General features: G+C 51.3%; 1 protein-coding gene across 4 annotated transcripts in view; it reads left to right on the top strand.

Annotated features, from left to right (window-relative positions):
- The window catches only part of LOC147081794 (NACHT, LRR and PYD domains-containing protein 3-like), a 151,941-nt gene that overhangs the window by 93,357 nt on the left and 36,857 nt on the right, over positions 1-21,727 (top strand). For all 4 annotated transcript variants that reach the window (XM_085980667.1, XM_085980666.1, XM_085980665.1 and 1 more), the window contains 2 exons: positions 15,056-15,227; positions 15,327-15,392. In XM_085980667.1, coding sequence (XP_085836793.1) covers positions 15,056-15,227; positions 15,327-15,392 — 238 coding nt within the window. The remainder of the gene's footprint in view (positions 1-15,055; positions 15,228-15,326; positions 15,393-21,727) is intronic.

Raw genomic sequence — 21,727 nt, 5'->3', positions numbered from 1 at the left:
CCTGGTGCTGAGACGATTCTCCTCCAATAACCACACTCCATGGTGTCACACACGTCGAACACTGTCCCGAGGATCTCCTGCAGTGATGTCCTGGTGCTGAGACGATTCTCCTCCAATAACCACACTCCATGGTGCCACACACGTCGAACACTGTCCCGAGGATCTCCTGTACTGATGTCCTGGTGCTGAGACGATTCTCCAATAACCACACTCCATGGTGTCACACACGTCGAACACTGTCCCGGGGATCTCCTGCAGTGATGTCCTGGTGCTGAGACGATTCTCCAATAACCACACTCCATGGTGTCACACACGTCGAACACTGTCCCGAGGAACTCCTGCAGTAATGTCCTGGTGCTGAGACGATTCTCCAATAACCACACTCCATGGTGTCACACACGTCGAACACTGTCCCGAGGATCTCCTGCAGTGATGTCCTGGTGCTGAGACGATTCTCCAATAACCACACTCCATGGTGCCACACACGTCGAACACTCCCGAGGATCTCCTGCAGTGATGTCCTGGTGCTGAGACGATTCTCCAATAACCACACTCCATGGCGTCACACACGACGAACACTGCCCCGAGGAACTCCTGCAGTGATGTCCTGGTGCTGAGACGATTCTCCAATAACCACACTCCATGGTGTCACACACGTCGAACACTGTCCCGAGGATCTCCTGCAGTGATGTCCTGGTGCTGAGACGATTCTCCAATAACCACACTCCATGGTGCCACACACGTCGAACACTGTCCCGAGGATCTCCTGCAGTGATGTCCTGGTGCTGAGACGATTCTCCAATAACCACACTCCATGGTGTCACACACATCGAACACTGTCCCGAGGATCTCCTGCAGTGATGTCCTGGTGCTGAGACGATTCTCCAATAACCACACTCCATGGTGTCACACACGTCGAACACTGTCCCGAGGAACTCCTGCAGTGATGTCCTGGTGCTGAGACGATTCTCCAATAACCACACTCCATGGTGTCACACACGTCGAACACTGTCCCGAGGATCTCCTGCAGTGATGTCCTGGTGCTGAGACGATTCTCCAATAACCACACTCCATGGTGCCACACACGTCGAACACTGTCCCGAGGATCTCCTGCAGTGATGTCCTGGTGCTGAGACGATTCTCCTCCAATAACCACACTCCATGGTGCCACACACGTCGAACACTGTCCCGAGGATCTCCTGCAGTGATGTCCTGGTGCTGAGACGATTCTCCAATAACCACACTCCATGGTGTCACACACGTCGAACACTGTCCCGAGGATCTCCTGCAGTGATGTTCTGGTGCTGAGACGATTCTCCAATAACCACACTCCATGGTGCCACACACGTCGAACACTGTCCCGAGGATCTCCTGCAGTGATGTCCTGATGCTGAGACGATTCTCCAATAACCACACCCCATGGTGCCACACACGTCGAACACTCCCGAGGATCTCCTGCAGTGATGTCCTGGTGCTGAGACGATTCTCCAATAACCACACTCCATGGTGCCACACACGTCGAACACTGTCCCGAGGATCTCCTGCAGTGATGTCCTGGTGCTGAGACGATTCTCCAATAACCACACTCCATGGTGCCACACACGTCGAACACTGTCCCGAGGATCTCCTGCAGTGATGTCCTGGTGCTGAGACGATTCTCCAATAACCACACTCCATGGTGCCACACACGTCGAACACTGTCCCGAGGATCTCCTGCAGTGATGTCCTGGTGCTGAGATGATTCTCCTCCAATAACCACACTCCATGGTGCCACACACGTCGAACACTGTCCCGAGGAACTCCTGCAGTAATGTCCTGGTGCTGAGACGATTCTCCAATAACCACACTCCATGGTGCCACACACATCGAACACTGTCCCGAGGATCTCCTGCAGTGATGTCCTGGTGCTGAGACGATTCTCCAATAACCACACTCCATGGTGCCACACACGTCGAACACTGTCCCGAGGATCTCCTACAGTGATGTCCTGGTGCTGAGACGATTCTCCAATAACCACACCCCATGGTGTCACACACGTCGAACACTGTCCCGAGGAACTCCTGCAGTGATGTCCTGGTGCTGAGACGATTCTCCAATAACCACACTCCATGGTGTCACACACGTCGAACACTGTCCCGAGGATCTCCTGCAGTGATGTCCTGGTGCTGAGACGATTCTCCAATAACCACACTCCATGGTGTCACACATGTCGAACACTGTCCCGAGGATCTCCTGCAGTGATGTCCTGGTGCTGAGACGATTCTCCAATAACCACACTCCATGGTGCCACACACGTCGAACACTGTCCCGAGGATCTCCTGCAGTGATGTCCTGGTGCTGAGACGATTCTCCTCCAATAACCACACTCCATGGTGTCACACACGTCGAACACTGTCCCGAGGATCTCCTGCAGTGATGTCCTGGTGCTGAGACGATTCTCCTCCAATAACCACACTCCATGGTGCCACACACGTCGAACACTGTCCCGAGGATCTCCTGCAGTGATGTCCTGGTGCTGAGACGATTCTCCTCCAATAACCACACTCCATGGTGCCACACACGTCGAACACTGTCCCGAGGATCTCCTGCAGTGATGTCCTGGTGCTGAGACGATTCTCCAATAACCACACTCCATGGTGTCACACACGTCGAACACTGTCCCGAGGATCTCCTGTACTGATGTCCTGGTGCTGAGACGATTCTCCAATAACCACACTCCATGGTGTCACACACGTCGAACACTGTCCCGGGGATCTCCTGCAGTGATGTCCTGGTGCTGAGACGATTCTCCAATAACCACACTCCATGGTGTCACACACGTCGAACACTGTCCCGAGGAACTCCTGCAGTAATGTCCTGGTGCTGAGACGATTCTCCAATAACCACACTCCATGGTGTCACACACGTCGAACACTGTCCCGAGGATCTCCTGCAGTGATGTCCTGGTGCTGAGACGATTCTCCAATAACCACACTCCATGGTGTCACACACGACGAACACTGCCCCGAGGAACTCCTGCAGTGATGTCCTGGTGCTGAGACGATTCTCCAATAACCACACTCCATGGTGTCACACACGTCGAACACTGTCCCGAGGATCTCCTGCAGTGATGTCCTGGTGCTGAGACGATTCTCCTCCAATAACCACACTCCATGGTGTCACACACGTCGAACACTGTCCCGAGGATCTCCTGCAGTGATGTCCTGGTGCTGAGACGATTCTCCAATAACCACACTCCATGGTGCCACACACGTCGAACACTGTCCCGAGGATCTCCTGCAGTGATGTCCTGGTGCTGAGACGATTCTCCAATAACCACACTCCATGGTGTCACACACGTCGAACACTGTCCCGAGGATCTCCTGCAGTGATGTCCTGGTGCTGAGACGATTCTCCAATAACCACACTCCATGGTGTCACACACGATGAACACTGTCCCGAGGATCTCCTGCAGTGATGTCCTGGTGCTGAGACGATTCTCCAATAACCACACTCCATGGTGTCACACACGTCGAACACTGTCCCGAGGATCTCCTGCAGTGATGTCCTGGTGCTGAGACGATTCTCCAATAACCACACTCCATGGTGTCACACACGACGAACACTGTCCCGAGGATCTCCTGCAGTCATGTCCTGGTGCTGAGATGATCCACCTCCAATAACCACACTCCATGGTGCCACACACGTCGAACACTGTCCCGAGGATCTCCTGCAGTGATGTCCTGGTGCTGAGACGATTCTCCAATAACCACACTCCATGGTGTCACACACGTCGAACACTGTCCTGAGGATCTCCTGCAGTGATGTCCTGGTGCTGAGACGATTCTCCAATAACCACACTCCATGGTGCCACACACATCGAACACTGTCCCGAGGATCTCCTGCAGTGATGTCCTGGTGCTGAGACGATTCTCCAATAACCACACTCCATGGTGCCACACACGTCGAACACTGTCCCGAGGAACTCCTGCAGTGATGTCCTGGTGCTGAGACGATTCTCCAATAACCACACTCCATGGTGCCACACACGTCGAACACTGTCCCGAGGAACTCCTGCAGTGATGTCCTGGTGCTGAGACGATTCTCCAATAACCACACTCCATGGTGTCACACACGTCGAACACTGTCCCGAGGAACTCCTGCAGTGATGTCCTGGTGCTGAGACGGTTCTCCTCCAACAACCACACTCCATGGTGTCACACACGACAAACACTGTCCCGAGAATCTCCTGCAGTGTTGTCCTGGTGCTGAGATGATTCTCCAATAACCACACTCCATGGTGCCACACACGCCGAACACTGTCCCGAGGATCTCCTGCAGTGATGTCCTGGTGCTGAGACGATTCTCCAATAACCACACTCCATGGTGTCACACACGTCGAACACTGTCCCGGGGATCTCCTGCAGTGATGTCCTGGTGCTGAGACGATTCTCCAATAACCACACTCCATGGTGTCACACACGACGAACACTGTCCCGAGGAACTCCTGCAGTGATGTCCTGGTGCTGAGACGATTCTCCAATAACCACACTCCATGGTGCCACACACGTCGAACACTGTCCCGAGGATCTCCTGCAGTGATGTCCTGGTGCTGAGACGATTCTCCAATAACCACACTCCATGGTGTCACACACGTCGAACACTGTCCCGAGGATCTCCTGCAGTGATGTCCTGGTGCTGAGACGATTCTCCAATAACCACACTCCATGGTGCCACACACGTCGAACACTGTCCCGAGGATCTCCTGCAGTGATGTCCTGGTGCTGAGACGATTCTCCAATAACCACACTCCATGGTGCCACACACGTCGAACACTGTCCCGAGGATCTCTTGCAGTGATGTCCTGGTGCTGAGACGATTCTCCAATAACCACACTCCATGGTGCCACACACGTCGAACATTGTCCCGAGGATCTCCTGCAGTGATGTCCTGGTGCTGAGACGATTCTCCAATAACCACACTCCATGGTGTCACACACGTCGAACACTGTCCCGAGGATCTCCTGCAGTGATGTCCTGGTGCTGAGACGATTCTCCTCCAATAACCACACTCCATGGTGTCACACACGTCGAACACTGTCCCGAGGATCTCCTGCAGTGATGTCCTGGTGCTGAGACGATTCTCCAATAACCACACTCCATGGTGCCACACACGTCGAACACTGTCCCGAGGATCTCCTGCAGTGATGTCCTGGTGCTGAGACGATTCTCCAATAACCACACTCCATGGTGCCACACACGTCGAACACTGTCCCGAGGATCTCCTGCAGTGATGTCCTGGTGCTGAGACGATTCTCCAATAACCACACTCCATGGTGCCACACACGTCGAACACTGTCCCGAGGATCTCCTGCAGTGATGTCCTGGTGCTGAGACGATTCTCCAATAACCACACTCCATGGTGCCACACACGTCGAACATTGTCCCGAGGATCTCCTGCAGTGATGTCCTGGTGCTGAGACGATTCTCCAATAACCACACTCCATGGTGTCACACACGTCGAACACTGTCCCGAGGATCTCCTGCAGTGATGTCCTGGTGCTGAGACGATTCTCCTCCAATAACCACACTCCATGGTGCCACACACGTCGAACACTGTCCCGAGGAACTCCTGCAGTGATGTCCTGGTGCTGAGACGATTCTCCAATAACCACACTCCATGGTGTCACACACGTCGAACACTGTCCCGAGGATCTCCTGCAGTGATGTCCTGGTGCTGAGACGATTCTCCAATAACCACACTCCATGGTGCCACACACGTCGAACACTGTCCCGAGGATCTCCTGCAGTGATGTCCTGGTGCTGAGACGATTCTCCTCCAATAACCACACTCCATGGTGTCACACACATCGAACACTGTCCCGAGGATCTCCTGCAGTGATGTCCTGGTGCTGAGACGATTCTCCAATAACCACACTCCATGGTGCCACACACGTCGAACACTGTCCCGAGGATCTCCTGCAGTGATGTCCTGGTGCTGAGACGATTCTCCAATAACCACACTCCATGGTGTCACACACGTCGAACACTGTCCCGAGGATCTCCTGCAGTGATGTCCTGGTGCTGAGACGATTCTCCAATAACCACACTCCATGGTGCCACACACGTCGAACACTGTCCCGAGGATCTCCTACAGTGATGTCCTGGTGCTGAGACGATTCTCCTCCAATAACCACACCCCATGGTGCCACACACGTCGAACACTGTCCCGAGGATCTCCTGCAGTGATGTCCTGGTGCTGAGACGATTCTCCAATAACCACACTCCATGGTGTCACATACGTCGAACACTGTCCCGAGGATCTCCTGCAGTGATGTCCTGGTGCTGAGACGATTCTCCAATAACCACACTCCATGGTGTCACACACGTCGAACACTGTCCCGAGGATCTCCTGCAGTGATGTCCTGGTGCTGAGACGATTCTCCTCCAATAACCACACTCCATGGTGTCACACACGTCGAACACTGTCCCGAGGAACTCCTGCAGTGATGTCCTGGTGCTGAGACGATTCTCCAATAACCACACTCCATGGTGTCACACACGTCGAACACTGTCCCGAGGATCTCCTGCAGTGATGTCCTGGTGCTGAGACGATTCTCCTCCAATAACCACACTCCATGGTGCCACACACGACGAACACTGCCCCGAGGATCTCCTGCAGTGATGTCCTGGTGCTGAGACGATTCTCCAATAACCACACTCCATGGTGTCACACACGTCGAACACTGTCCCGAGGATCTCCTGCAGTGATGTCCTGGTGCTGAGACGATTCTCCAATAACCACACTCCATGGTGTCACACACGTCGAACACTGTCCCGAGGATCTCCTGCAGTCATGTCCTGCTGTTGAGATGATTCTCCTCCAATAACCACACTCCATGGTGTCATACACGTCGAACACTGTCCCGAGGAACTCCTGCAGTGATGTCCTGGTGCTGAGACGATTCTCCAATAACCACACTCCATGGTGCCACACACGTCGAACACTGTCCCGAGGAACTCCTGCAGTGATGTCCTGGTGCTGAGACGATTCTCCTCCAATAACCACACTCCATGGTGTCACACACGTCGAACACTGTCCCGAGGAACTCCTGCAGTGATGTCCTGGTGCTGAGACGATTCTCCAATAACCACACTCCATGGTGTCACACACGACGAACACTGCCCCGAGGATCTCCTGCAGTGATGTCCTGGTGCTGAGACGATTCTCCAATAACCACACTCCATGGTGCCACACACGTCGAACACTGTCCCGAGGATCTCCTGCAGTGATGTCCTGGTGCTGAGACGATTCTCCAATAACCACACTCCATGGTGTCACACACGTCGAACACTGTCCCGAGGATCTCCTGCAGTGATGTCCTGGTGCTGAGACGATTCTCCAATAACCACACTCCATGGTGCCACACATGTCAAACACTGTCCCGAGGATCTCCTGCAGTGATGTCCTGGTGCTGAGACGATTCTCCTCCAATAACCACACTCCATGGTGCCACACACGTCGAACACTGTCCCGAGGATCTCCTGCAGTGATGTCCTGGTGCTGAGACGATTCTCCTCCAATAACCACACTCCATGGTGTCACACACGACGAACACTGCCCCGAGGATCTCCTGCAGTGATGTCCTGGTGCTGAGATGATTCTCCAATAACCACACTCCATGGTGCCACACATGTAGAACACTGTCCCGAGGATCTCCTGCAGTGATGTCCTGGTGCTGAGACGATTCTCCAATAACCACACTCCATGGTGTCACACACGTCGAACACTGCCCCGAGGATCTCCTGCAGTGATGTCCTGGTGCTGAGACGATTCTCCAATAACCACACTCCATGGTGCCACACACGTCGAACACTGTCCCGAGGATCTCCTGCAGTGATGTCCTGGTGCTGAGACGATTCTCCAATAACCACACTCCATGGTGCCACACATGTCGAACACTGTCCCGAGGATCTCCTGCAGTGATGTCCTGGTGCTGAGATGATTCTCCAATAACCACACTCCATGGTGCCACACACGTCGAACACTGTCCCGAGGATCTCCTGCAGTGATGTCCTGGTGCTGAGACGATTCTCCTCCAATAACCACACTCCATGGTGTCACACACGTCGAACACTGTCCCGAGGATCTCCTGCAGTGATGTCCTGGTGCTGAGACGATTCTCCCCCAATAACCACACTCCATGGTGTCACACACGTCGAACACTGTCCCGAGGATCTCCTGCAGTGATGTCCTGGTGCTGAGACGATTCGCCTCCAATAACCACACTCCATGGTGTCACACACGTCGAACACTGCCCCGAGGATCTCCTGCAGTGATGTCCTGGTGCTGAGACGTTTCTCCAATAACCACACTCCATGGTGCCACACATGTGGAACACTGTCCCGAGGATCTCCTGCAGTGATGTCCTGGTGCTGAGACGATTCTCCAATAACCACACTCCATGGTGCCACACACGTCGAACACTGCCCCGAGGATCTCCTGCAGTGATGTCCTGGTGCTGAGACGATTCTCCTCCAATAACCACACCCCATGGTGCCACACATGTCGAACACTGCCTTGATGCCAAGCACAGTCACTGTCACCTCACAGCTGGAATTCAGTTCTTTGGTCCTTTGTTTGGAGTCGATTGGTCCTGGTGGAACTCAAATTGAGCCTCGGTGAGCAGCTTATTTGTGACGAAGTGCTGCTTGATCGCAGTGTTTATAACTCCTTCCAACACTTTGATGATTGCAAACAGGCTGATAGGGCAGTAATTGATCGGGTTGGATTTGTCCTGCTCTTTGTGGACAGGACATACCTGGACAATTCTGGATATCTGGAACAACTTCACTAGATGTGCGGTTAGTTCCAGAGCACAGATCTTCAGCACCACAGCCAGAATATTGACGGGACCTGTGGTAAACCACTTTTATCGTTCACTATCGTTACAACAATGTGAACAGTGATAACTATAGTGTATCACTGTACGAGGTCGCCTCTTGTCACACTGTTATACCTGGGCTGACCACTGCCGACTCCGCCCATGGCTCCACCTACCTGCCCAGGTATAAAGGTGGTCGACTGGCTGGTATTCCTCCTTGTTGGATCCGATCACCCACGAGGGTGGGCTCTGTTATTTAGCCAATAAAAACCTATAGTTACTTTCTTAACTCGTCGCTTTTCATTGGATGAATTGATAGGTATATCAATTTTATTGGCTAAATTTTAAAATGTCTAACGTGCCAGACCAGTCAGACGCCCAGCTACAGCAGCCACACGCTGAGCTACAACAGCCACAGCAGCCGGCTTGGCTGCGAGCCCTCAGACCACCGTACCTGGATCTAAACCCACAGGCAGCAAACTCAGCCCTCGACTTCGAACACTGGCTGTGCTGCTTCGAATCCTACCTGGAAGAATCCGGCGTCCCTCAGAGATCCAAACTAAGAGTTCTGACCGCCCAAGCGAGCCCTAAAGTATACGCACTCATCCAGGACATTACTACATACGAGGCCGCTATCAACCTACAGAAACAACAGTACCGGAGCCCGGTAAATTCCATGTATGCCAGACACCTCCTAAGATCCCGCCCGCAACAGCCAGGAGAGTCTGCAGCTGAATTTTTACGGGCGCTACGAACACTCGGCAGGGACTGTGACTTTAAAGCAGTATCGGCTGCAGAAAACACTGAAGATAACATCCGCGATGCCTTCGTGAAAGGCCTTCGGTCCGACTACTCATGGCAGAGACTGCTGGAATCAAAGGACCTCGACCTGAACACAGCTGCAGCCCTGGCCTACTCCCGAGAAGTGACCCAGCGGGACCTCGGTGTATTCCAGGTACTGTTCGCGACTCTGGGACTCGGGCCCGACCCCGACCGCAATACCCCCCGCAGCGCCGCCCCCGGGACCTACCTCAGCGTCGGCGTCCCGGACCCGACCGGGACCGCCACCCCCGGTACCGGCTGCGACTTCAGACCCCCGCGATCGGGCCGCCGGCTGCTTCTTCTGTGGGCAGGCGAAACACCCGAGGTCGCGCTGCCCAGCCAGAAACACGACGTGTTCCAGCTGCCAGAAAAAAGGCCATTTCGCTAAGGCCTGCAGAGGGAGAGCAGCAGAGGCCAGCAGTGCCTCATGCGAGTTGTGGGGGCGGCCATCTTTTATCAAGGCCACAGATGCCAGCATTCTCTCGTGTGAGCAGTGGGGGCGGCCATCTTTGATCCAGGCAACCGACACCAGCAGTGCCTCATGTGGGTTGTGGGGGCAGCCATCTTCGCCGCCATTTTACCCACCGCACTCGACCGCCACCTTACCTCCAGACCTGACGACCGCTTCACCCACAGACTACAGCGACTCGCTCGGCCACACACTAGCCTCCGTCACACTAGACCAAGCTCGCCCGCATCATCTGTCCAAATCAATGATGGACATCAAAGTAGACGGCCACGCCACGACCTGCCTGTTCGACAGCGGAAGCACGGAGAGTTTCATCCATCCATCCAGACACGGTGAGCCACTACTCCCTCACTGTCCAGCCAACGCGCAACCGGATCTCGATGGCATCGAGGTCCCACGCCACAGACATCAGCGGCTACTGTGTTGTGACCCTGTCGGTTAAGGGCACGGAGTATAAAAACTTTAAACTCCTCGTCCTGCCCCAGCTATGCGCTGCCGTCCTACTAGGGCTGGACTTTCAATCCCACCTCCAAAGCGTCACTCTAGCATACGGTGGACCCCTCCCCCCGCTAACATTCGACAACCAGCAGCCTTTAAATCGCCCACCGCGTAACACCTGCGGCCTATCCACCCTCAAGGTCCCGCCACCTTCCCTGTTCGCTAACCTCACCCCTGACTGCAAACCCGTCGCTACCAAGAGCAGGCGGTACAGCGCCGGGGACAGAGCTTTTATTAGCTCTGAGGTGCAGCGCCTCCTGAAGGAGGGCATCATCGAGGGGAGCATCAGCCCCTGGCGTGCCCAGGTCTTAGTCGTTAAGACCGGCAATAAAAACCGCTTGGTCATCGACTACAGCCAAACCATAAACCGGTACACCCAGTTGGACGCATACCCCCTTCCCTGCATATCTGATATGGTCAATCAGATTGCACAATACCGGGTATTCTCTACCATCGACCTCAAGTCGGCCTACCACCAACTCCCTTTCCACCCCGAGGACCGCCAGTATACCGCCTTCGAGGCGAATGGCTGCCTCTACCACTTCCTTAGGGTCCCCTTCGGCGTCACCAACGGGGTTTCGGTCTTCCAAAGGGAGATGGACCGGATGGTTGACCAGAACAGGCTGCAAGCCACGTTCCCCTATCTAGATAACGTCACCATCTGCGGCCGCGACCGGCAAGACCATGACGTTAATCTGGAAAGATTCCTCCGTACGGCCCAATGGCTGAACCTCACCTACAATAAGGAGAAATGTGTTTTTAACACCTCGCGCCTTGCCATCCTCGGCTGCGTAGTAGAGAACGGAGTCATCGGCCCTGATCCCGAAAGAATGCGCCCCCTCATGGAGCTACCCCTCCCCCACTGTCCAAAGGCGCTGAAGAGAACCCTGGGGCTCTTCGCCTACTATGCCCAATGGGTGCCGAATTATGCGGACAAAGCCAGACTCCTCATGAAGTCCACCTCCTTCCCCCTTACGGAAGAAGCGTGCGCGGCCTTCTCCCTCATCAAGGGAGACATTGCTAAGGCCACTACGCACGCGGTGGATGAGTCCATCCCCTTCCAAGTGGAGAGCGATGCATCCGACTTCGCCCTAGCCGCTACCCTCAACAAGGAGGGGAGACCGGTGGCCGCCTTCTCAAGGACCCTACAGGGCCCTGAGATCCGACACTCTTCGGTCGAGAAGGAGGCCCAGGCGATTGTGGAGGCGGTACGCCACTGGAGGCATTACCTCGCAGGCAAGCGATTTACCCTCCTCACCGACCAGCGTTCGGTCGCTTTTATGTTTAATAACAAGCTGAGGGGTAAAATCAAGAACGACAAGATCTTGAGGTGGAGAATCGAGCTATCCACCTACGATTATGATATCTTGTACCGGCCTGGTAAGCTGAACGAACCCCCTGACGCTCTATCGCGAATTACATGCGCCAACGCGCAAACTGATAGACTTCAGACCCTCCACAACGACCTCTGCCACCCTGGGGTCACCAGACTTTACCACTTCATTAAGGCCCGCAACCTGCCCTACTCCATCGAGGAGGTCAGGACCATGACCAGGAACTGCCAGACCTGTGCCGAGTGCAAACCGCACTTCTTTAGGCCGGACAGAGCAAGCCTGATCAAGGCCACCCGCCCCTTCGAGCGCTTGAGCATCGATTTTAAGGGGCCCCTCCCGTCCTCTGACCGTAATGTGTACTTCCTCAACATTGTTGATGAGTACTCCCGTTTCCCCTTTGCCTTCCCCTGCCCAGACATGACCAGTACCACGGTCATTAAATGCCTGAACGACCTCTTCGCCTTGTTCGGGTTCCCAAACTATATACATAGTGACCGGGGCTCCTCCTTCATGAGCGAGGAACTCCGCCAGTTCCTACTAGCGAGAGGTATTGCTGCAAGCAGGACCACCAGCTACAATCCCCGAGGGAACGGCCAGGTGGAAAGAGAGAACGCGACGGTATGGAAGGCCGTCCTCTTAGCCTTAAAGTCTAAGGGCCTCCCAACCTCTCGCTGGCAGGAGGTCCTCCCGGCGGCGCTGCATTCCACCCGGTCACTACTTTGCACTGCCATCAACGCCACCCCCCATGAACGAATGTTTGTTTTCCCCAGGAAGTCGACTACAGGAACCACGCTACCAACCTGGCTGACCTCTCCGGGGCCTGTCTTGCTGCGAAAGCACGTGAGGGCCCATAAAACGGACCCCTTGGTCGAGAGGGTGAACCTCCTGCACGCCAACCCCCAGTACGCCTACGTGGCATACCCAGACGGGCGGGAGGATACAGTCTCCTTACGAGACCTCGCACCCTCGGGCACTCCGGAGACACCACCTTTACCCCCCCCACCACCCCCCCAATTCTAGCCCAGGTAGACGGTACGCCGGAACCCCAAGAGCCTTCGCCTACCTCGCAGACGCCAGCATTAACACCGGATACCGCAACACCGCCGCTGCGACGATCAGAAAGGCTTACGAGGCCTCCGGACAGACTGACATACCAGAACTGGTAGTACACTTCACCCCGCCGGACTCCAATCTAAACAAGGGGTGAATGTGGTAAACCACTTTTATCGTTCACTATCGTTACACTATAGTTATCACTGTTAGATCGTTTCCCTATAGTTATCACTGTTCACATTGTTATCATTGTACGAGGTCGCCTCTTGTCACACTGTTATACCTGGGCTGACCACTGCTGACTCCGCCCATGGCTCCACCTACCAGCCCAGGTATAAAGGTGGTCGACTGGCTGGTATTCCTCCTTGTTGGATCCGATCACCCACGAGGGTGGGCTCTGTTATTTAGCCAATAAAAACCTATAGTTACTTTCTTAACTCGTCGCTTTTCATTGGATGAATTGATAGGTATATCAGGACCTTTAGCATTTGCTGTGCCCAGTTCGTTCATTTGTTTCTTGATACTGAAATGCGGGGGAACTCTGCACTAAATCTCACACCTACTGTACATTCTGGAACTTTTGTCACCTTTAGTGCTTCCTCCAAGTTGTGCTCAAAATGGAGGAGCACTGATTCATCGGCTGAGGGAGGGCGGTAATCAGCAGGAGGTTTCCTTGCCCATGTTTGACCTGAAGGCATGAGATTTCCTTGGCTCTGGAGTCAATGTTAATGGCACGAAGGACACTTGCATCTGAGGGTACATCACTGCGCCCCACCACTGGTGGGTCTGTCCTGTCCGATGACTGCTGATGGAGGTACCTGGGACTTTGCCTAATAACTATGATTTTAAATGTATCACTACGTCACACAGTTGCTTGACTAATGTGTGGTCCACTTCTCCCTACTTTGGCACCAGTCCCCAGGAGTTAATGAGGAGGGCTTTGCAGGGTTGACTGGGCTGGGTGTTCCTTTGTGGTGTCCGAATCCAATGCCGAAGCTGAGCGGTCCGCCCAGTTTTATTCTTCTGTATCCTTCTTTCGAGAGGCTTTCTAGGCCATTTCAGAGGCCATCACATTGGTGAAGGACTGGAGTCACGTATAGACCAGGTATAAAGGGCATTGGGTTTTACAACAATCTTTACTAATCAGCTTTTTGTTTTGAAATGTTTCAAATTTGAATTCAAATTCATGAAACGTCCACGATGATATTTGGACCGTTATCTCAGGATTACTTGTCCAGTAACATAACCAACAGGCTATCGTTCTCCACACCTCGCCATCTCTCTGTCCATTGTCTGATTGCACCTCTGAAGTGCCTTTCGACGCTTTCTTTTCTGCATTAAAGGTGTTATATAAATGTAATCTTTGATGATGAAAGTCCTGACTACACCAACCCCATTGCTGGATATCTGTTCCCGGTTACCGAGGTTTCATACCGGCAGCGGATGTGTAAAATAACGGGTGTCGGACATTTCAATTACCCGGGGGGGAAAGCGATTAGATTTTTCATTACTTTTATTGGTCGATTCTCCAGCCCTACACCAACAGTGATTGTTTCGATTAGTCAGTGTAATTTCTCAGGCAGTTTTCTAGCTGTTTCTCACTTCAGATTCGTTCCTTCCCTGCCACTACAGTTCTGACTCGCTTTTTTATTTCTCGGGAAATCGCAAAGTGCAGCAGCAGGAAAAACTGAGAGAAATTCTATCAGTCAGTAATCTGATGTCATGTTGGACACTGAGGGACAGAGACAAATAATCACGTTAAAACTGCTGCAGATTCTCAGTGATTCCTCACTCTCCGAGAACTATAATTCATTAAATTTCTTTGCCATTAACGACTGAATCAAGATGTTTACAGAATATTCAGCCAATGTTCAGAATGGATCAGAACCCGACACAGTGACTGCTTCCTGTGCTCAACAACTGGGAGATCCCATCACTGAGCAGATCCTTTCCTTCCCATTCTCGGTGTTTATATTTCACTCAGCTCCTCAATTCATTCATTATTATTCTTTACAGAAAGTCACTGAGCTCGCAGAGAAGGGAAACCGGGCGGACAGTTCCAAACTTCTCCTAACTCTGGTGATGGAGAAAGGCTCTCGGGCCCGAAGGGTGATGTGGGAATCCTTTGTGAAAATGCGCCATGGGGTACCAAAGCTGGACAAAATACTGAAAGAAATACAGGAACTTGGTACGGTAAAATCACGCTGAATTCAATTTCACATTCAAACAGGATTTCACTATAATATTACACAGATCTGATTTCATGAACACTAATTGATTTAAACAGGTTCTGAACCATTTGATTACATGAACATCGCACGAGGTTTATCCGAAGTACCCAGTCACCTGAGAGGTAAGTGATGAAATGGAGATTTCAAACCGTTTATCTCACGATAGAATCCAAATATTTGACTGGGGCTGATTTGTTTAAATGTTGTCAGAATCTGTGAATGAGAAGGTCCAAGGCTCAGGGAATAGGATTGAACATTATTTGGATTCGTGATTAATCCACAAAAGTTCTGCATAGATTCAATTTACAAATAAAGCCGATTTTTGAATTATTGGTAAATTTGCTGGTCTTGTATGCTCCAGTTAATCCAACTGCACATTGCCTACACCTGGCAGGATCCTGATTCACTGTGAAACCCCATACACACCTGGCAGGATCCTGATACACTGTGAAACCCCATAAACACCTGGCAGGATCCCGATACACTGTGAAACCCCATACACACCTGGCAGGATCCTGATACACTGTGAAACCCCATACACACCTGGCAGGATCCTGATACACTGTGAAACCCCATACACACCTGGCAGGATCCTGATACACTGTGAAACCCCAGACACACCTGGCAGGATCCTGATACACTGAAACCCCATACACACCTGGCAGGATCCTGATACAGTGTGAAACCCCATACACACCTGGCAGGACCCTGATACACTGTGAAACCCCATGCACACCTGGCAGGATCCTGATACACTGTGAATCCCCATACACACTTGGCAGGATCCTGATACACTGTGAAACCCCATACACACCTGGCAGGATCCTGATGCACTGTGAAACCCCATACACACCTGGCAGGATCCTGATACACTGTGAAACCCCATACACACCGGGCAGGATCCTGATACACTGTGAAACCCCATACACACCTGGAAGGATCCTGATACACTGTGAAACCCCATACACACCTGGCAGGATCCTGATACACTGAAACCACATACACACCTGGCAGGAGCCTGATACACTGAAACCCCATGCACACCAGGCAGGATCCTGATACACTGTGTAACCCCATACACACCTGGCAGGATCCTGATACACTGAAACCCCATGCACACTTGGCAGGATCCTGATACACTGTGAAACCCCATACACACCTGGCCAGATCATTATACCGTGTGAAACCCCATACACACCTGGCAGGATCCTGATACACTGTGAAACCCCATACACACCTGGCAGGATCCTGATACACGGTGAAACCCCATACACACCTGGCAGGATCCCGATACACTGTGAAACCCCATACACACCTGGCAGGATCCTGATACACTGTGAAACCCCATACACACCTGGCAGGATCCTGATACACTGTGAAACCCCATACACACCTGGCAGGATCCTGATACACTGTGAAACCCCATACACACCTGGCAGGATCCTGATACACTGTGAAACCCCATACACACCTGGCAGGATCCTGATACACTGTGAAACCCCATACACACCTGGCAGGATCCTGATACACTGTGAAACCCCATACACACCTGGCAGGATCCTGATACACTGCGAAACCCCATACACACCTGGCAGGATCCCGATACACTGCGAAACCCCATACACACCTGGCAGGATCCCGATACACTGTGAAACCCCATACACACCTGGCAGGATCCTGATACACTGCGAATCCCCATACACACCTGGCAGGATCCTGATACACTGCGAAACCCCATACACACCTGGCAGGATCCTGATACACTGCGAAACCCCATACACACCAGGCAGGATCCTGATACACTGTGAAACCCCATACACACCAGGCAGGATCCTGATACACTGTGAAACCCCATACACACCTGGCAGGATCCTGATACACTGTGAAACCCCATACACACCTGGCAGGATCCTGATACACTGTGAAACCCCATACACACCTGGCAGGATCCTGATACACTGCGAAACCCCATACACACCTGGCAGGATCCTGATACACTGTGAAACCCCATACACACCTGGCAGGATCCTGATACACTGTGAAACCCCACACACACCTGGCAGGATCCTGATACACTGTGAAACCCCATACACACCTGGCAGGATCCTGATACACTGTGAAACCCCACACACACCTGGCAGGATCCTGATACACGGTGAAACCCCATACACACCTGGCAGGATCCCGATACACTGAAACCCCATACACACCTGGCAGGATCCCGATACACTGTGAAACCCCATACACACCTGGCAGGATCCTGATACACTCTGAAACCCCATACACACCTGGCAGGATCCCGATACACTGTGAAACCCCATACACACCTGGCAGGATCCTGATACACTGTGAAACCCCATACACACCTGGCAGGATCCTGATACACTGTGAAACCCCATACACACCTGGCAGGATCCTGATACACTGTGAAACCCCATACACACCTGGCAGGATCCTGATACACTGTGAAACCCCATACACACCTGGCAGGATCCTGATACACTGTGAAACCCCATACACACCTGGCAGGATCCTGATACACTGTGAAACCCCACACACACCAGGCCAGACCATTATACCGTGTGAAACGAGTGCCTGATGTGGATGTTATCTCTGCCCCTGGGCAGCTATTCAGCACAAACTGTGGTCAGTGGTGGAGAATTGGGAAAAGGTGAAGCATTACCATTGTACATCACCTCATGAACATCCGATAGTGTTCGCTCTAATCTGAGAAGATGTTCAGAGTTTCACAATCAAACATTAACTGAGGAGGAACATCAGCAATAGGCCATGTTCTGGGTGATTTGAAATTGACTGTGCCGATTACCTCTGGCAGTAAAACAGACAAACTAGGCACAGAGAATCTTGTTGTACTGAAAGAACCGTCATTTCATTCAGGGGGATTTTGAATCCCAATTTAATTATTATCACAAACATATTTATAATTTTCAAAACTACATTATCGGCAACTCGTATCCAAATGAAACGATGGAGTTTAATAATAGTAACTGTTGAAATGAAGTCTCTCTTCCCTAACGTAATACGGAGTGAAGTGGGCCGTAGTTCTAGTTCTGATTCTGATCGGTTATCTGATGAGACTGTTATCTAAAAATAATATAAATGTAAAATTACTGAAAGCTGATCGCATTTTCTGAAACACAACAGGAGGATGTTTAGGGGAACACAAGGCTACTTTGGTCCAAACCAGTCTGTCCCTGTTCGAGGTGAACTCACCTTCCTCTCTTCAGTTTATCCACAGAAACACAACCAATTGTCTCTTGTCCCCAATCACACTGCCCCTTAGTGTCCTCCCTGGTAACTGGTCTCCCACTCTACTACCCTTCAGTGAAAAATATTACCCTGATTTCACACAGAAACACAACCAATTGTCTCTTGTCCCCAATCACACTGCCCCTTAGTGTCCTCCCTGGTAACTGGTCTCCCGCTCTACTACCCTTCAGTGAAAAATATTACCCTGATTTCACACACAAACACAACCAATTGTCTCTTGTCCCCAATCACACTGCCCCTTAGTGTCCTCCCTGGTAACTGGTCTCCCACTCTACTACCCTTCAGTGAGAAATATTACCCTGATTTCACACAGAAACACAACCAATTGTCTCTTGTCCCCAATCACACTGCCCCTTAGTGTCCTCCCTGGTAACTGGTCTCCCACTCTACTACCCTTCAGTGAGAAATATTACCCTGATTTCACACAGAAACACAACCAATTGTCTCTTGTCCCCAATCACACTGCCCCTTAGTGTCCTCCCTGGTAACTGGTCTCCCACTCTACTACCCTTCAGTGAGAAATATTACCCTGATTTCACACAGAAATACAACCAATTGTCTCTTGTCCCCAATCACACTGCCCCTTAGTGTCCTCCCTGGTAACTGGTCTCCCACTCTACTACCCTTCAGTGAGAAATATTACCCTGATTTCACACAGAAACACAACCAATTGTCTCTTGTCCCCAATCACACTGCCTCTTAGTGTCCTCCCTGGTAACTGGTCTCCCACTCTACTACCCTTCAGTGAGAAATATTACCCTGATTTCACACAGAAATACAACCAATTGTCTCTTGTCCCCAATCACACTGCCCCTTAGTGTCCTCCCTGGTAACTGGTCTCCCACTCTACTACCCTTCAGTGAGAAATATTACCCTGATTTCACACAGAAACACAACCAATTGTCTCTTGTCCCCAATCACACTGCCCCTTAGTGTCCTCCCTGGTAACTGGTCTCCCACTCTACTACCCTTCAGTGAAAAATATTACCCTGATTTCACACAGAAACACAACCAATTGTCTCTTGTCCCCAATCACACTGCCCCTTAGTGTCCTCCCTGGTAACTGGTCTCCCACTCTACTACCCTTCAGTGAAAAATATTACCCTGATTTCACACAGAAACACAACCAATTGTCTCTTGTCCCCAATCACACTGCCCCTTAGTGTCCTCCCTGGTAACTGGTCTCCCACTCTACTACCCTTCAGTGAGAAATATTACCCTGATTTCACACAGAAACACAACCAATTGTCTCTTGTCCCCAATCACACTGCCCCTTAGTGTCCTCCCTGGTAACTGGTCTCCCACTCTACTACCCTTCAGTGAGAAATATTACCCTGATTTCACACAGAAATACAACCAATTGTCTCTTGTCCCCAATCACACTGCCCCTTAGTGTCCTCCCTGGTAACTGGTCTCCCACTCTACTACCCTTCAGTGAAAAATATTACCCTGATTTCACACACAAACACAACCAATTGTCTCTTGTCCCCAATCACACTGCCCCTTAGTGTCCTCCCTGGTAACTGGTCTCCCACTCTACTACCCTTCAGTGAGAAATATTACCCTGATTTCACACAGAAACACAACCAATTGTCTCTTGTCCCCAATCACACTGCCCCTTAGTGTCCTCCCTGGTAACTGGTCTCCCACTCTACTACCCTTCAGTGAAAAATATTACCCTGATTTCACACAGAAACACAACCAATTGTCTCTTGTCCCCAATCACACTGCCCCTTAGTGTCCTCCCTGGTAACTGGTCTCCCACTCTACTATCCTTCAGTGAGAAATATTACCCTGATTTCACACAGAAACACAACCAATTGTCTCTTGTCCCCAATCACACTGCCCCTTAGTGTCCTCCCTGGTAACTGGTCTCCCACTCTACTACCCTTCAGTGAAAAATATTACCCTGATTTCACACACAAACACAACCAATTGTCTCTTGTCCCCAATCACACTGCCCCTTAGTGTCCTCCGTGGTAACTGGTCTCCCACTCTACTACCCTTCAGTGAAAAATATTACCCTGATTTCACACAGAAACACAACCAATTGTCTCTTGTCCCCAATCACACTGCCCCTTAGTGTCCTCCCTGGTAACTGGTCTCCCACTCTACTACCCTTCAGTGAAAAATATTACCCTGATTTAGAAACCCTGATGCGAGAAGCATCAGGAACAAGGTAGATGAATTAGCTGTGGAAATAGAGGTTAATAATTATGACCTAATTGGGATTACGGAAACATGGTTGCAGGGTGAGCAGGGCTGGGAGCTTAACATACAGGGGTATTCAGTATTTAGGAAGGATCGACAAAAAAGAAAGGGAGGAGGGGTAGCATTGCTAGTAAAAGAGGGGATAAATGCAATTGAAAGGAAGGATATTAACTCAGTTAATACAGAATCTATATGGGTGGAGCTAAGAAATAGCGAGGGGCGAAAAACATTAATAGGAGTGGTATATAGGCCTCCAAATAGTAAAATAGAGGTTAGGGAGGGCATCACGAGGGAAATTAGAGAAGCGTGCAATAAGAGCACAGCTGTCATCATAGGTGACTTTAACTTACATATAGATTGGACTAGCCTAATCAGTAAAAATAATGAGGAGGAGGAATTCCTTGAGTGTTTGAGGGATGGTTATCTGGATCAATATGTCGAGGAACCAACTCGGGAACAGGCTATATTGGACTGGGTACTGTGCAATGAGAAGGGACTAATCAGTAATCTTGTTGTACGGGGACCCTTGGGTCAGAGCGATCATAACATGATCGATTTCTCACTCGAAATGGAGAGCGAAGAAATTGACTCAGAGACTAAGGTCCTGAATTTAAACAAGGGGAATTATGATGCCATGAGACGGGAACTGAGTAGGTCTGATTGGACAACGTTCCTGGGAGGACTGGAGGTAGATAAACAATGGCAAACATTTAAAGATAGAATGACAAAATTGCAAAAATTGTTTATACCAATCTGGCATAAAAGGAAATCTAAAAAGGTGACTCAACCGTGGATAACAGGGGAAATTAGAGACAGCATAAAATCCAAAGATAGGGCGTATAAAATAGCCAAAAAAAGCGCCAGAGCGGAAGATTGGGAACAGTTTAAGATAGAGCAAAGGAGGGCAAAGGGCATAATCAAGAGGGGCAAAATAGCTTACGAAAACAAGCTGGCG

Source organism: Somniosus microcephalus, unplaced genomic scaffold, assembly GCF_052327205.1.
Source record: "Somniosus microcephalus isolate GS21.2 unplaced genomic scaffold, FLI_Smic_1.0 scaffold368, whole genome shotgun sequence".
NCBI classification, from domain to species: domain Eukaryota; kingdom Metazoa; phylum Chordata; class Chondrichthyes; order Squaliformes; family Somniosidae; genus Somniosus; species Somniosus microcephalus.
The sequence above is the reverse complement of the archived record's forward strand: the minus strand, read 5'-3'. Positions and strand labels throughout refer to the sequence as shown.